This window comes from Alosa sapidissima, chromosome 7 (genome assembly GCF_018492685.1).
Source record: "Alosa sapidissima isolate fAloSap1 chromosome 7, fAloSap1.pri, whole genome shotgun sequence".
Taxonomy (NCBI): domain Eukaryota; kingdom Metazoa; phylum Chordata; class Actinopteri; order Clupeiformes; family Clupeidae; genus Alosa; species Alosa sapidissima.
This window is the reverse complement of record NC_055963.1, coordinates 37,421,917-37,439,631: the sequence shown is the minus strand read 5'-3', so window position 1 is coordinate 37,439,631 and position 17,715 is coordinate 37,421,917. Positions and strand designations below refer to the sequence as shown.

General features: G+C 38.0%; 2 protein-coding genes across 7 annotated transcripts in view; one reads left to right on the top strand and one right to left on the bottom strand.

Moving 5' to 3' along the window:
- LOC121713550 (protein disulfide isomerase Creld1) overlaps nucleotides 1–2,611 on the top strand; it is a 58,465-nt gene extending 55,854 nt beyond the window's left edge. For all 3 annotated transcript variants that reach the window (XM_042098240.1, XM_042098239.1, XM_042098241.1), the window contains 2 exons: nucleotides 751–891; nucleotides 1,251–2,611. In XM_042098240.1, coding sequence (XP_041954174.1) covers nucleotides 751–891; nucleotides 1,251–1,483 — 374 coding nt within the window. In that variant the 3' untranslated portion in view covers nucleotides 1,484–2,611. The remainder of the gene's footprint in view (nucleotides 1–750; nucleotides 892–1,250) is intronic.
- An 8,204-nt stretch (nucleotides 2,612–10,815) lies between these two features.
- Nucleotides 10,816–17,715, bottom strand: part of letmd1 (LETM1 domain containing 1) — a 50,292-nt gene continuing 43,392 nt past the window's right edge. The window contains exons 6-10 of one of the 4 annotated variants that reach the window (XM_042098248.1): nucleotides 17,392–17,578; nucleotides 14,699–14,800; nucleotides 14,462–14,614; nucleotides 12,541–12,637; nucleotides 10,816–11,067 (exon numbers count right to left, since the gene is read on the bottom strand). In XM_042098248.1, the coding sequence (XP_041954182.1) occupies nucleotides 10,940–11,067; nucleotides 12,541–12,637; nucleotides 14,462–14,614; nucleotides 14,699–14,800; nucleotides 17,392–17,578 (667 nt within the window). In that variant the 3' untranslated portion in view covers nucleotides 10,816–10,939. The remainder of the gene's footprint in view (nucleotides 11,068–12,540; nucleotides 12,638–14,461; nucleotides 14,615–14,698; nucleotides 14,801–17,391; nucleotides 17,579–17,715) is intronic. The other 3 variants (XM_042098247.1, XM_042098249.1, XM_042098250.1) reach the window with 3 other exon arrangements.

Genomic DNA, 17,715 nt, shown 5'->3' with positions numbered 1-17,715 from the left:
TGGTATTTCTCCTCCAAATATGGTGTTTAGTATTACATCCAAAAAGTTTAAAGCAACACTAAAGAGTTTTCTGTACCTTCAAATAATGTTTCCAAAATCGTTTCAGTGGTTCGTCAACTTGTAACAGGGTGAACGGCACTTCTGCATTCGCTTCGCGGCCCTCTATCAGCTATAACCGCACTGTGTAAGTTTGCCAGATTGGGTAGCGGATCTGTAGTTCAATGGAATGAGACGTTTGACTTGCTTCTGATGTCGCAATACATCATACCTTCATAAAATCATGCAACATACTCTACCGTGTGTGGACATCGTTATTTGCAAAGCCAGTGCTGGATAAACAAATAGTGTGCATGCGACAGAGAAAAAGTGTTTTAGTGTTGCTTTAATGTTGCTCTCTGACCAGAATCCATTCTCTTAATATTTCATAGGCTTGTCCAAATGTTGTGTAGCAAATTTTTGACGAGCTTCGACATATTTCAGTAATAAAGTCATGCGGAATGAGTGTGCATAGAGGCCATGGCGGTGGAGTGCATTACCTATGATTTTCTCATGGGGGGTGGGGGGGTGTGCAGTTTGGAGTCCTTTGGTTATGCATCAAACACAAGTTCACAAGTCTTTGTGATGCATTTGGATCATTGAAATGGTCAAGATATCACTGAAAATGCTGAAATGTTCAATATTTGTAATGTTTGCTATGTATTTCATACCTTTATATAGTAAGTACACGTTTTGTCTTGCTCCAACTCTTAGATGTTGATGAGTGCAATGAGCGTGCCATTGCATGCCCAGGTCTTAATGAGGCCTGCATAAATGAGGAGGGTTCATTCCGCTGTGAGTGTGCTGAAGGATTCATTCGAAGAGACAGTATATGTGTGGAAAACATACTACCCAGTGAGTATACAAACAGGATGTATGTGAGCATTTTAGGATTAAGTGAAGGTAATTTTAACGTAATTTCATTGGCCATATGTTGAAATTCCTTCATTTAATTTATTTATTTTTGTTGGCTATCTTGACGTATGAGCAATTCAAACGTACAATATGAGCATAGCAATTGCAACAAATTGAAATGTGTAGTGTGAATTACTGTACACATAAACATCTGAAGTAAAACACACATTTGAGTGGCTTTAAAGGAGCCACTCCTTTAAGGTATACAACTTAATTATTGAGAAATAGCTGATGACATTTAAACATATATTGAATGACCGCTGTGATGACACATTCTCTGTCTTCCTTTTTCTGTCTAGCTGGGCCAGAGAAGGGATTATTTGATGACATGACAGATGACGAAGTCTTGGTCTTGCAGCAGATGTTCTTTGGTGTGGTCATCTGTGCCCTTGCCACATTGGCAGCAAAGGGTGACATGGTCTTCACTGCTATTTTCATTGGTGGTGTCGCAGCCATGGCTGGTTATTGGATATCAGAAAAGGGGGATCGCATGTTGGATGGGATACTTAAAGGACGTTCGCCCGGTAATTAAAAAAATACCATGAAAGAAAGACCTCTTGTAAAAGTTTCAGTTGGCAAGTAAATGAAGTTTGGGTTTAGAACATGCTTTTAAGGATGCAAGTGAAGTGCATCTTTACTTTTGGTTAGTAAAAAAATCTTGGTAACGAAAACCTGAGAGGAAGTAAGTGTTTAACATGTTAAACATTTAATGCTGCAATTTGCCTGCTCAAAGTTCTATGTGGAGATTTGAAAAATTTAGAAAGATCAACAGAATGTGAAGAAACAACCGTTTTGACATAATGTCAAAACATATATGCCCTGTGCTCAGATATCCAGTGAATTTAACATGCAAACTAGTTAAGTGTCGGCCTGACTCTCATGCAAAGTCACTTTGTGGCTTTGAGTTGTTACAGCCACCTGACAGAACTCTCTGCATAGCACCTTTAAAGCAAGCGATACAGAAGAGGTGGTTTGTTAATATTAAGGGGCCTGAGAAGTAACTAAGAAAATGGAAAGAATCATCCCTACACAAATGTATTGCTGGAAGATGTGTCCTGGCCCACTGATCCCAAGTTGGTTTTGTTACTAAATCATCAAATATGCACTGCTCATTCACAGAAGGGCATTACTATCTTTTGGTAAATTTACCCACATGTCGGTAAGATTCATTAAATCAAGTTAAGCAATGTGTAGATTGTTAGAGGGAATAATTGCTGTATCTTTTAAATTTGTTCAATTTGAGTCATCACATTAGCCATCATTGACTTAATAAAGAGAACATTATGTTCAATAATGCCTTTTTTCTCACACTGGAAATAGTTAATCTGATGATCATTTCGATAATTTCCATTGTATAACTTCAAAATTATTAAAAAGGGCTTAAGCGCTAATTTGTTTCCATACAAATTCATACTACAATTCATGCATTAAAGTTTAAGGGCATAGGTTTCATTTTCAATATAAATGTCCTCTATTCTCTTTTTAGTAAATTTTTCTCAATTACCGGACATGTTCTGTCAATTATATGTTGACATATTTTAACAAATTAGGCCTACTCTTCACAATTCTGTAGCTGTCCAAACAATTTTTTTCCGCAGTTAAGAATCTGTGAAAGACAAACAAATATAGTGAGTCAATATAGCGAGTCAGACTGAGCCATTACAGATAATGGGGCACATATATCAATCTTTGCGTACAACTTGCTGTAAATCTATGTGTACGCAAAATCTGATTTGTGTGTTATTTTTTTCTGAGAGTTGTCAAACACATACGCGCAGAAATACACACTTCTCTTCCTAAATCTGAAAGAGAATGAAATCAGCAAAAAGTCATGTGCACATGAACATGCTTAACGTCCACCTCCATTATCATCCTTCGGCTGGCCCAGCTGATATGGTACTTTCACACATTGTAGCTTACACACCTTATATTGGTTAGATAAGCATTTAAATCTTCAGGGTAAACCGCCACACACAGGTGGCATGATATGATGAATTCTCTTGTTGTGCAGTTTATGGTAATCAGCTGCTATGTCAAGGTAGTGTTCATAATTAAATTAGCATTAATATTCTAAATACAACAAAATGTATTGACATTGTACTCTTACAATTTTCAATTTTCTGCATACACTGCTCTCAGAAAATATGAATGGATCATTCTTTCATCAGAAGAAGGGCCTGGGGTGATACCATGTTTTGTCTTTTTGTAGCCTACTCTTTCTTGCTACTCAAACATTAATACATAAATAAATAAAACGGCACAAAAGATTGCCAATTGTAGAGCTAGATTTGGACTTCAAATAGCTGGGAGCAGATCCAGTAGGTGGCCATAGGCCAGAGTGAGGGATTTGAAGCCCATGGGGAATAACTAAGAGAAGAGTGGATACCTGTCCTTGCTAAGGCAAGTTGAATGAATATCTTTTAAGGTAGAAATCAAACCAGGTAAGCGCTTTCCCAGAAATTCCCAGCTTAGATAAAGTAGAGAGGGGAATGTCAGTATCAAAATGCAGCAGATAACTCAAGTAGAATTAATACTGATGACTGAGCAGAGGAGGCAATGCTTTAGTCACAAACAGAAGAGCAGTTTCAGTAGAATGACCGCTTTTAAAACCAGACTGCTTAGGGACTAGTAGGTTGTTTTGATATAGGAGGTCACAGACTTCCTTTAAGACTACTTTCTCCAGAACCTTTGACAACTTTGGATTGGGATAAATGCAGAGACCAAATTTCCCTCACGGGATCAAAAAAGTATATATACTTATATACTTATACTTAAGAGAGGAAGAAGAGAGACCGGTTAAGTGTACTTTTCTTGAGCAGTGGGATACAGGTCCATCTCAAAACATAAGAATATCATGGATATTCCATAATTGTTCCATAATGTATTTCAAAAAGTACATTTTTTATTTCAAAAAGCTAACTTGCATACATTCTAGATGTATTATTTAATATATGTAAACTGAAATATGTCAAGGCTTTTTTTTTGTTTTAATGTTGATGATTACACCTTACAGCTCATGGAAATCAAAAATCCATAAATTATGAGAAAAAAAAGAACCACAAGTTTTTTAGATGCACCTGTATATGCAACACATTTTCCATGCACCACTTCTTCTGTGATATTCATTTAAAGCAACACCAAAGAACTTTTCCTCTGTCGCACTCACTATTTGTTTATCCAGCACCGGCTTTGCAAATAACAATGTCCACAGACAAGGTAGAATATGTTGCATGATTTTATGAAAGTACGATGTATTGCGACATCAGATGCAAGTCAAATTTGTAGTTTCTCATGTCTCATTCCATCGAACTACAGATCCACTACTCGATCCGGCAAACTTACATTGTTTCACCCTGTTACGAGTTGATGAACCACTGAAACGATTTTGGAAACATTATTTTAAGGTACAAAAACAAAAAACTCTTTGGTGTTGCTTTAAATGTAGCAAGTACCTTGGATACTGGAGAGTGAGCACAATTATTAACTAGATGTACCGCAGAGCGGTACAAAATATGACCGCCGCCCAATCCAGCACATTTTTTCCACAAAAATAAATCACGCTGAAAGGCCTATATGATTCTAACTGTCTCACTAAATTGCATTATCCACACTCAATTCTCACTGGTATCTGCTAGACAACAAGTACCAAAACATGATTAGTTCATAGATTTCACATGTAAAATTCATTTTATACAACCCCACCCCCATCTTGCCTGTTCATAATTCTGAGAAATTCTTGAATTGTGTGCATGTGTGCGTGTACATGTTTATGTTTATGTGTGTGTGTGTGTGTGTGTGTGTGTGTGTGTGCGTGCTTGTGTGTTTGCCTGCGTATGTGTGTTTGTGCATGTGCATGCATGCGTACATATGTCTACTGTGTGAGTATGTGTCATACGTATGATAACTGTGAATGTATGTGTGTGCGTGTGTATCTGTTTATGCACATGTGTGCACATGGAATGGGTTAACATGACCCCTGGAGGCAAACATACGGAAAAAATTGGTCATCCTAGGCCCTACGGTTCTCAAGATATTCACAGAAAACTGTGTCTGCCCTACCCTCCTTTCGGTGGGTCCAGTACAGCGGGGGGGGGGGCTACAGATCAAAACAAAAAACGATGGTTCCATGCTATCCATGTGGGGTTACATGCCCACCAAGTTTCGTGTACCCCGGTCTTTCAGTGTCCCGGGAATCCTTGTTGGTGTACAGTCACTAAATGTACACATGAATTATTTTATTGTAAGGCCCCCCATGAACGAAAGTTCACAAAACTTGGCATGCATACGGAGGGTGTCATAATGATCCTACACTTTCAATTTCATGCAGTTTTGACCATGTCAGCCAGAGATATTGTGATGAAAACACCTACTTTTTTGCTTTTTAATTTTTAACTAGGTGGCGCTATACATGAAATAAGTGGTAATGGGATGGGTTGACATACTAGATACTAGAAAAGGTTGTCCTCGACATTCTCAAAACGACATTCTCTTAGCAGTTGATTCTGGATCTTGCGCCCTCTTGGTGCTTCTTGATCTGACTGCAGCATTTGACACCATTGACCATAACATCCTATTAAAACGCTTGGAGGATGAAGTTGGTCTCCAGGGTTCTGTTTTGCAATGGTTCTCTTCTTATCTTAGTGATAGATCATTTTCAGTTAGTTTAGGCAATTTCTCTTCTTCCTCTGCCCTTATAAAGTGTGGTGTTCCTCAGGGTTCCATTTTGAGTATAACATTCAGTATCACTATCACAGCTATGCAGATGACACTCAGTTTTACCTGCCTGTTAACACTAATGGCATTTGTTCCTTGGAGAATATTTTTAACTGTCTCAGTGACATCAAATGCTGGATGGCAAGAAATGTTCTTCAACTGAACGAAAGTAAAACTGATATAATTATTTTTGGCCCTCCAAGTGTTGTTTCTATCTTGAAAAATGCACTAGGACCTCTCTCTGTTTTCTTTGACTCCTCTTTTTACATTTTAATAAGCAAGTAAATAGTGTGGTCAAAGACAGCTTTTTCCAGTTAAGAACCATTGCAAAACTGAAGTCCTTTTTGTCCTTCTCCGATCTTGAAACTCATATACATGCTTTCATAACACCTAGACTAGATTATTGTAATTCACTATATGCAGGCCTGACCCACTCCACTCTCAACAGACTTCAGCTAGTTCAAAATGCAGCAGCTAGATTATTAAGTGGCTCTAAGAAACGTGAGCATATAACTCCTGTGTTGGCTAAGCTGCACTGGTTACCTGTGGAGCACAGAGTTAAGTTTAAAATTTTACTTTTTGTCTTCAAAGCCCTCAGTGGTTTGGCACCTAGTTACATAGGTGACCTACTAATTCCTTACAGCACTCCAAGATCACTTAGGTCTTCATCTCAGAATCTTCTCTATATCCCCAAAACACGCCTTAAAACTAAGGGTGATAGAGCCTTCTCTGTTATTGCCCCCCAAGCTTTTAATCTACCTTAATACCCCCCCCCCCCCACACACACACACACTCTTTATTCTTTATTTTATTTCTGACCAATTTGTTTATTATTTCAATTATGTATTTATTTTTCCCCCATGTTATGTTATTATTGTTGTTGTACCATTGTCATTGTTTTATGTTTGTTTGTAAGCACTTTGGTTCAACTCAGTTGTTTTTAAATGTGCTATAGAAATAAAGTTGACTTGACTTGACATGCCCCCTTAAGACCAACATACAAAAAAAGGTGGACCTCCTAGGCCCTGCGGTTCTCAAGATATTCACAGAAAACTGTCTCCGGCCACCTACAGGCCAGTTGGTGTATAGTAACATAAATTAAATTTATTGTGTGGCCCCCCATTAACGGAATTCCACGAAACTTGGCGTGCATTCAGATGGTGTCATAATGATCCTACACTTCCAATTTCGTGCAGTGTCTTTCAGTGTCCCGGGAATCCTTGACGGAAATTTGGACATGTGAAAAAGAAAAAAGAAAAAAAAAAATCTGACTAAACCTATATGACCGCCGCTTCGCTGCGAGGCGGTCATAATAACATCAGTTTAAAGAGGTAAGTCAAATTTAAAATAGTGGTGTATTAGGCACCTCTGTATGCATTAGGCACCTCTGTATGCTGTTGTCTTTGAAGTGTTTGGTTTTAAAATACCAGTGAGATCATTTACATTTACAAACCATGGGTGTCACGTTCGGCAAATGTTGCAAGTGTAGCACCCATTGGACCTCATTTATCAACGTAGAAACCAGCGTAGATCTGAGCGCAGAAATCATCTCACGACGGGGCTCACGTGTAATTCATGAAACTTTCGTATCACTCCAATTCCAGCATAATAATAAACTTGTGTTGATAAATGTGGCAGCTAGAAACAAGCATAATATAAATATCACACCCCTATATACAGTATGCTCGTTTTAAAGGCTTTGCCCCCAGAAATTTACGACATGGAGGTGCATTATACGTCCAAAACAGAAACATTTGTGACCTCGAGATAGCCACAGTGACGTTGCAAGTCCAGCTGAACCTTGTTAATTTGGACAGCTAGAAAAGTGTCATCAGGAAAGCCGGGAACCTATAGCGATTTAAAGGGACACCAGGCAAGCCTGCTGCTTTTTCTCTACGAAGTTCCCCCTAGCGTCTGTACGTGTCAATACATGTGCGAGCCCTCGCTCGGTCTGAAGCTTTTTTCCTTTTCTTTGCATCTTCCGTCAAGGGTTTTCGCTGCTTCTTTGCCGGCTCTGCCATTATACACACGTTTGCAACAATCGCTAGCGTTTCGTTAGCCTGCCTCTGTGCTGGGGATGCAGGATGTAAACTGATCCTGCTTCTCGCGATGTCTGAGACTTTGTGAGACTGAAGGTTGGCGGGTTGGATACACCGAACTTGCAAGCGGAATATTCTTCCAACAGGCAGTAGGGACGGGCGAGAGAGTCTTCATTCGCCCTGTAATGAGTCATTTAACCATATACCGACTTACGAAGATGATTAATTAACACAAAAACGTTGCCTGGTGTCCCTTAAAGTGCAACAGACTTTATTTTCGCAGTGAGAATGCATCATACAAGTACATAGCCTACATTACAAAACCATATGATACTGCCATTTGCCCTTTGAAAATTATAAAAAAATATTTATGACTATTTATGTGTTTTCCAAAGAAAAAGTAATTCTCTCCACATGGCTTATACGGCTATCCTAAGTCATCAAATGTGTCAACATAACAGGCTACATTACAGCAAGTAGGTTACAAATGTGCAGGAAACGTCTTAAGTCCAAGATATTCCATGAATGCAACTCTTCAACTTTCCAATTGTCCACCGATTTACTGTTGCACCGTGCTATGCCGCCTCAAAAACTTCCGTACACGAGTTGAGACTTTATGTGAGATTCGAGCATCGCCACCGCTTACGTTCAAATTGATAAATACCTGATAAATAAATGTTTTGCATAGAAATGAGTGTACGCCTGTCCTACGCCTGTTGTATGTTGTACTCACGTTCCATAAATGAGGGCCAATGTGTTTATATAAGTTATTATTGGGGGCAAAGCTGCGTAGTTACCCAGTGTATATTTACGTTTTCTTATTATTATGCCACTTTCTTCTGCCATTGGAGTCTATGGCAGCCCATAGAACCGTCTTTTAATAAGTTGTGAAATTTGGCACACTGATTGGGGACAGTACCTTGATTCTTTTCACCAAAGTTTCATGTTGGCGCCTTGAGCGCGCTAGCAGGCCAAAGTTGGACGTGCGTTTACACACGTAACTTTTGACTAGTTAGCCCGATTTTCAAAAATGAGGTATTGTTGGAATCCTTGGACCAACCCAAATTCAATGCACCATTTCCACCATGATGAATTTTCCGCCATATTGGATTTTATCAAAAACACTAAAAAGTTTTCACAGGACAGAAATTTGACCCGATCTTCACCAGAATTCTCACAGACCATTGCTCATATCCCAGCAACGCTTTCACATATCAAAACTAAACTTGGTATATAGACTCGGACCCCATCCTGAGGACGCATAACACATTTGGTGTCTTTTGACAATAGGGGCACTATAATTAGCAACACTTTCTCGTATCGACACCAAACTTGGTGTATAGACTTTTGACCACATCCCGAGGACATACAATACATTTGATGATATTTAACCACTAGGGCCTATAATTAGAAACACTTTCACCTATCAAAACCAAACTTGGTATGTGGACTTGGGACCACATCATGAGGACGCACAATAAATTTGGTGTCCTTTGACCACTAGTGGTGCTATAATTATAAACTCTTTCACCGATTGAAACCAAACTTGGTACGTGGATTTGTGACCCCATCTTAAAGGAATTATCCAGAGTAAAATGCACTTTAGATCAATTTATGGATGATTGGGAGTACATACGTTGAGTTGACATCAAAATCATGTCAGTCGGATGTGTTTTGAGAAAGTTCGATTTTACCATTTTTAGTCAAAACTCGTTAGCCTGGAAGTGACCCGGGCATGTCATTTTCGCCGCTACAAAACGCTACTTTTTATACCTCTTCTACAGTTCCAAACAACATTACACTTACGTGGTAGTGAGTAGAGGGTCCCTAAAGCCAAACCGAAGTATCCCGAGGTCTTTAAGAGTCGATTGCCGAGTGTGGAGTAACACGCTCTGGAAATTCACAATTTCGTCGCCGTTCGTACTGAATGCAGTCTTTAACAGTTATCAACAGTAGTTTGTGCGGACCATGTTACATAATCGAGTTCCCACACAAAAATGGTGGTGGATCAAATGTCAGTTTAGTCAGTTAACTTCTTCGACACCTTTTAAAAATACTATTTCTGTTGCGCATCAGCAATATTGTCAGTGAATTTTAGGCTACCAGTACCTACAAGTTTATCGTACTGAAAATTAACTGAACCGTGACTTCAAAACCAAGGTACACACCGAACCATGATTTTTGTGTATCCTTACACCCCTAGAATGTTTTTTTCACTGCTAGCAGAGACGTAACAGTCATATTTTAGATATGGTTGTATAGTCCTCACAGAGACAACAAACACACTGATTTTATTGAAAGGAAAAGAATGCAAGGTCTGTCAAGCAGTTAATTAACGATCACAGGTATTATTTTTTTTGATGATTTCCCGAAACCCCATTCATTCTATCATAGTCGGAATGTGCAAAAATGCTTACATACAAAATGACAGTGGTCACCTCCATACACTATAGGTACTGAATAATTAGGATCAGTTATGATGCAATATAATAATTATATAAGTATAATTTGCAACTCAAAAGCACATGGGTATTTACATATAATGTATTTCCATTTTTGATTAATTGGTTTTTGTTTTCAGCAGACAAATGTGTTGGAAAAAACACCTAGATTCATTATGTTTTAAGTTATTTTATTTGTTTTTTTACACTCTTTTACCGTTTGTTGTCAAAAGATTGTCTTCCTGTAAAACACAATTTTGATGAGATCATGATAGAATAGGGTTTGTGTCCTATTAGCAACTGGCAATGTTTCCAACATTAAAATACAAGTTACTTTCCAATCGTTACAACGTCAAGAACACAAGAACAAGTATGACACAGAAACAAACTTGCTGGCAAAATTGTGTTAAAGGCACACTATGCAGGTTTTTTAGCTTAACATGCAAGTTTTTTTGCTTAATTTACCTTCGTTTAACAGCTTCAGAGTCATTGGAATGGTTATATGACTTTTTTCGGGTTGAATGGTGGCCGCCTCGCTTCCCCCTAGCACCTGTGAGCGGAAAAACCACCCTTGCAACTGTGGGCCGATGGCCTCAGTGTCAGGAAGTATAACGAGTGTAACGAATTGCTTTACTGCATTCAAATACACATACACGCCAGGCACCGGCTAGAAAAAGGTAGTGATGGAGTTTCTCAGACATTCATCATGACAGAGCCAGCGAAAAAAAAGCAAAAACCGAGAAAACAGTAAGGAAATTGCCAATACTGCATAGTTTACATTTAATTAATCAATTATTATAGTATTTTGTCTTCATATTCCTTTAGTCTCTGAGAATGGAGTGAAGAATGCCAACAATGGTGGGGCTGGGGGTAGTTTACTGTAAGAAGAACCATGCTGTGCAAATACAGCGATGCCTCTGGATCTACAGAAAAGACAAATAGAAATGGAGAATTCAGCTGCATTTACATACTAAAAAAAAGTTAAAAGTACCTCTGTCTCTCTTAATCTTAAATATCAATATATGAGATTAACAAAGACCAAGGGCCCATTGTTCAAAAGTGATCAAATTGGATTTTGGCTATTGGATTGTTCAAAGAGAAATGAATAATCTAAAATCAGATTAGATCACTGGTCTTTGTTTTGATCTGGATCAAATTGTCATGTATGTGTTGTTCAAATTCCATGAGAAGGGTGGATTCAAGTTGGACTTCAGGCACAAAATGACCATTTAAAATTGGTCAAATAATATAATATTTTTATCATGTATTTATGCTTGATTTATGTAACTGCAGTCCATCCTATCTTTTTGCCTATTAATGGAACGCTGAGAGAGCCAAAATGATTTTCCTCCCCACAGAAATCCAATGCAAAGTGGATAGAAAACACATTTTTTTAGATGGACTTCTCTGTGTTATAAATTCTGTATAATATATATAAAATAATAAAAATATATAATATATGTATTTATTTATTTATTTTATTGTAATAATTTATAGTTATGTAATTATCTTTTTTTAATGTGTTGTTACTTTAATGTGTTTTGTTGAACGGTTAATCAATTTTGATGGGTTCCCCTTTCAGTTATTATTGGTTTAGTCAGTTTGTGTTTAAGTCCTCCTTTTGTTGGTTCACATTGGAGGGTGATGTCTTCTGTTTAGTTACCCTTATTTTTGAGCACAGTTTTTTCCCCCCAAAAAAATATAAATTTCTTTATTATTTAATAAATAAAAAATAATTAAATTCATTAATAAAGAAATAAAATAATTAAATTAATGTATTTGTTAAGTAACTTTTGGTGAATAAACCCCATTTTTGTTGAACCCACAATCCTGTGTGACCTGTGTCAACTGCTCAATCCCTCAGAACCAGTTTACCACTGTACTTTTATTTTATTCTATTTATATTATTTAACATTTTTCTGTCATTCTTTAATACTTGCATTCAGTGTTTTTTACTTTTATTTCTTTCTTTTACCTTTTTGTGACCTTTAGTTATTTTATGACCTTTTTATTTATTTTTTTGCAGCTGAATACTATGTATATGAAAGAATGGTAGTACAAGCTGACTCAACTCGCTCAATGAGAAGCTCAGTTCAGCAGTGAAGTACATCACACATAGGCATCACATCACATTAGACATTAAAACAATGTTTAGCATCGCAGAAAATACCATAAGACAAAATTCGTAGACAACATTTTAACTCATACATAAATGGAAATGGTGCCAGAGGTGTTGATTATGTGATTTTCCAAACTCATTGTCTTGGAAGGCTTTTTAACTTCATTAAGAAAATACTTGTCTTCCAGCAGTTATATGGATAACATATTCTGTATTGATTATTCAGTTCAGTACAGTTTTACTGGATCTGCATTGACATGGTAAATGTGAGACAAACCTCTGAGATGGACGGAAAGCTGGAGCCACTGGGCAAGCCACTCTCTACACTGACTTGAACTCAAAGAGTAACCATTTATCCCCCTCACGTAACATGCCTGTGAAAAGAGACATATGTTCACATTTCAGGGGGCAACTTGATTGAATTTCTTTCTTCATGTAAATGGACCAAACCAAAACTTAAGCGGCCAAATCACAAATAGTTCAAAAGTGGACTCATATTTGTTTGCAGTGTACAGTAGTCACTAGAAATGTGAGCCTTAAGTCTTTCTTGCTCAAGACTAAGGGCGTTAATAAGGATTATAAAATTAAAACAATAATTGTTTTATGTGACATTCAATTTTGTGGCCACATATTCTGTTCTTCATAGTAATGTTTTCAAAAATGTTTTCAAACATTAACATCACATCATTATTTGAATCACACATTATATTATATTTGGTCACACATGTTTACATATTCCCATGTCTGATGCCCAACAAGTTGACAGCATACCATGTCCAAAATGTAACTAATGTCCAGCAGCAGCAAAATGTTTGTAAACTGTTTTTACCACTCGTCTGATATGAATGCATGGAAAATTCTTGGAAAATTTGTTGTGATTAACGCCCGTGGCATCTACTACATCTAGCAACAACTTGTAACAACAATTCAGGGTATGATGTAATTGTTGCACCAGACTATAAGTCGTTATTATAAGTATAAGTTGTTATTTCACAAAATCCAAGACCAAGAACAGACAATGTAAGACGAAAAAGATTGAGAATTCTACTGGGAATCTTAATGAAGACGGAGAAGGAGTGAATGGCGGCAAGCTGAGGCGAACTGGATGATAAGAAAGGCGGCCAAGGGCCCGACGGTAAATGTAAAGCCATTTACAAAAGATTCACTGGACAAAAATGCTGAAGTGGCACATGAAAATTTAGCTAAAAATGTGGAGAATGCAATGCAATCAAAAATGTTGGGCGATGTGGAGGGACAAGCCAGCACAGAGCAAATGCTCGGCAGGCTACTACCTCCGAGAGAGAAAAAAATATGCGCGTTTAAAATAACATTTTGAGTTGCGTGTCCCGAGTCCCTACAAAAGCCTGTCGGAACGCTAAAACGTCCCAGTTTACACCAATCAAAGTGTGGTCTTATTATAGCCCGATCGTTAACTAAACCCATGTAGAAAGACTAAAGCGTCCGGCGTAAGATTTTGATAATGTGTGTGCGCGAGTGTCTGTCAATTGTAACAGTCTGCATAATCTTTGCAGCAAACCTTACAGTGTATCTCTGTAAACATTGTTGCAATGCCTCATCATACTGTATCTGCCTTGTTTTAACGGTTAGGACAATGCTGATGAGAAAGTCCTCATTCTCAAAATAACCTATGGCTGAGTTTTCTAAAAGTTTTCTCTTTTATTTTATTGTAGGCTATCAAAAGCAGAAGATATTCGGTTTGGTTTGGGATTTAATTTACGTTTGGACTGTTTGATTATGTTGCTAAATGTTTGGACTGATGGGCACTGAAATCTGGGCGGTATTTGATGGTTCACTGTTTAGTTTCATGTAGTTGAAAGAGTGTCTGGATTTCCACCCGTTGTTTATTGCGAGACAAGGCATCCGCTTTCATTCATTAATTGAACGCTGTGCTGTAATGGAAACCTTATTGCGCAGGCCTACGGTAGCCTAAATTGAGTTTTTTTTTTAATTATGCATGATTTACTTTTTTATTAAATTCGTAGGCTGATGCACATGCACAAACAATATGGAAAATTCTGTACAGACTCATCCTTTGGGTGCAGCGTGGAGAGGCCATACAACCGGTGGTGGTGGCTAAATTTGAGTCATCCAAACTGTGCGTTAACTGTATCTGCAGAAATATGCTCAAGGCTTTAGACTTTCAAATCCTTTTAAAACCATTACACTATCCCACTAACCTGTTTAATCTCTGCATCACTGAGTTGGTGGAGCCCAAGTTGTGACAAGGCTCTGTCCAGGCGCATTAACTCTATGGCATGATTATTCAATCGCTGGCCAATCAGAAAAGATGGGAGGTTGGAAGTAAGAAAGAGTAGGGAGCATAGCTGTTTCTGGAACACAAAATAAAGTAGAGGAATAATAAATTAATTTACATGTAATGATTGAGGACAACAAACAACAAGTTTAAACACTACCTTGTGATCTGTATACAGACTCTTCAGTCCTAGCATTGATCCAGCAAACAAGGTCCGCAGCGCATGCACTTCAGAGACAGTAGGATGGCCACCTCTCTGCACCTGCACCCACATACAAAAGCCCAATATATGTACTGAAAGTATAGCTTATTTTTAAAAGAATGAATGAATGTGCGACAAATTAATGTTTGGAAACTCAATAACATTAAATATTACATATACACCTTTTCCTATGGATACACGGATCGAACTGGCAACCTTTTGGTTAAAAGTCAGCCAATCTAACCATTAGGCCACAGATGCCTCAAAAGTTATAAAAAGACACAATTGCAGCTAAAAAGCGTAAAATTACAAAATGGGTCTTTTATGGTAAATGCTGGTCAATACAGGCTATACAGGATACAGGCTAGCTCAGGGGTGGGCAAACTGTGGCCCACTGAGCATTTAATTTGGTTATCAGGCTGCTGGCTATTTTTCTTTCTGCGTTGGTTAGCTTTACTGCAAACTCCTTAGAGAACGTTTACAATGTCAATGTCAAAACATCATGTTAAATAGAGATGATAGGCCTACTCTTAGTTATCTCCTTTGCAGCAAATCTAACGTGAACGTTATGCTACTCCATTTAATTGGGAACGTGTCTGCACTGAGAGAGAGCGGCAGGTTCCAGCTGGCTTGTCATTGTTGATAATTGATATCTTCTTATAAGAATCAAATTAGCAGTATTTTTTAAGCAATTAATATATATATATATATATATATATATATATATATATATATATTATTTTTTTATTTTTTTTGGGCTTTTTTATGCCTTTAATTATAGGACAGTGGAGAGTGACAGGAAGTGAATGGGAGAGAGAGCAGGGGTGGGATCCGGAAAGGACCACGGGGTGGGAATCGAACCCGGGTCGCCGGCGTAGGTGCAGGTGCCCCAGCCCGTTGCGCCACAGCTGGGGCCAGCAATTAATATTTTAAAACAAATACTTTTGATACTAAATTATAGGCTACAAAAAAAATATCTTTTTTTGTGTGTGTGTCGGTTGGGGGGGGGGTCTGGGGGGGGGGGTGCTGGTTGTTGTGCGGCCCGCCGACCAATTTTTAAAAGCCAATGTGGCCCTTGAGCCAAAAAGTTTGCCCACCCCTGGGCTAGCTAAATGATTTCAATAGCCAACAGCGAACATTGAAATGTTGGCATGTTCTCTGCTACATTTTTGGCTCTGTTGGGGTCCACCATGCTTTAAGTATACAGCCTTATGTCACAAAATTTCTCACAGCTTAAAGGAATTATCCGGAGTAAAATGCACTTTAGATCAATTTACGGATGATTGGGAGTACATACGTTGAGTTGACATCCAAATCATGTCATTTGGATGTGTTTTGAGAAAACTGTTTTTTTTTTTGTTTTTTTTTTAAACGGCGACGAAATTGTGAATTTCCAGAGCACACTTGGCAATCGACTCCTACGGACTTTCCCCTAAAGCTGGCAGCAAAGATGGCAACATTTCCGGAAAGGTACTGGCTTGATGAAATTCATTCTGGACTCTCTATCCGACCACATAAAGACCTCGGGATACTTCGGTTTGGCTTTAGGGACCCTCTACTCACTACCACGTAAGTGCAATGTTGTTTGGAACTGTAGAAGAGGTATAAAAATAGCGTTTTGTAGCGGCGAAATAATATGCCCTTCTCACTTCCACGCTAACGAGCTTTGACTAAAACGGTAACATCGAACTTTCTCAAAACACATCCGAATGACATGATTTGGATGTCAACTCAACGTATGTACTCCCAATCATCCGTAAATTGATCTGAAGTGCATTTTACTCCGGATAATTCCTTTAACTCTGACAAAACAGAAGTCATTTTCATCAACCCTGACAAAGTCTATAGTCATACTCAGACTTTTCTTGGAAATTTAGCCTCAAATAACTACTTCTAGAAACGTAGGGGTTTTATTCGATACAGATTTAAAATTTGACCAACATGTAAAACTCCTTTGTCCAGTCCTTTTATTACCAACTGAAAAACATTTCCAAAATCAGTTCAATGCTTTTTGCATTTGTTTAATCTAGACTTGATTACTGCAACGCCTTATTCACCTGTCTAAATCGTCAATCCATCTCTCGTTTACAGACTGTTCAGAACTCAGCAACCAGACTTTTGACAGACTAAATTTAGGGAACACATCACCCCAGTTCTGGCCACTATTCACTGTTTTAGGATTGATTTTAAAATCCTCCTTATAACCTATAAAGCGTCACATGGTTTGGCACCTGACTATTTAAAAGATTTATTAACCCCCTACTGTCCGGCTCGGCCCCTCAGATCCTCCAGCCTGAGACTTTTAGTTGTTCCAGAAAGTAAACTGTCAACTAGGGGTGACCGATCATTTGCAGTTAGAGCACCCAAGCTTTGGAACAGCCTCCCTTATAACATCAAATCTGCACCATCAGTGGCTGTTTTCAAATCTAGTCTAAAGACCCACTTATATACAATTGCCTTCTGTACTGTACTGTATATTTTTCCTTTTGTTTCTTATATTGAGTTAAGTTTGTGTTTGGTAGTTTGTCCTTTTATTTATTACTATTTTAGCATTATTATTATTATTATTATTATTATTATTATTATTATTATTATTATGTGGAGACACACACATACCACCTGAGGTACACTATAAACCTATAAATACAAACCTTACCACACAGCTCCAAGAGGGACATCTGGAGATTAACATCTTTGATAGATGGAACTGCTCGCATCAGGCCATCGATCACAGGTCTGTACGATTGAACTCGATGGGAGTGATAAACAGCTTGGAACTCCACAAGCTGCTGAGATGTCCAGAAATGTGGAATCAGGACATGTCGGGGGAAGAGATACCTAATTCCATAATAACACAAATGTAGAACAAAAGTTTATGGTTGGATGTATAAATTGCAGGGACAGTAATGGGCAGAGCTATTTACTGATATACTGTAACAATTCAATGTATTACAACAAATTATAAAGTTCCCGAC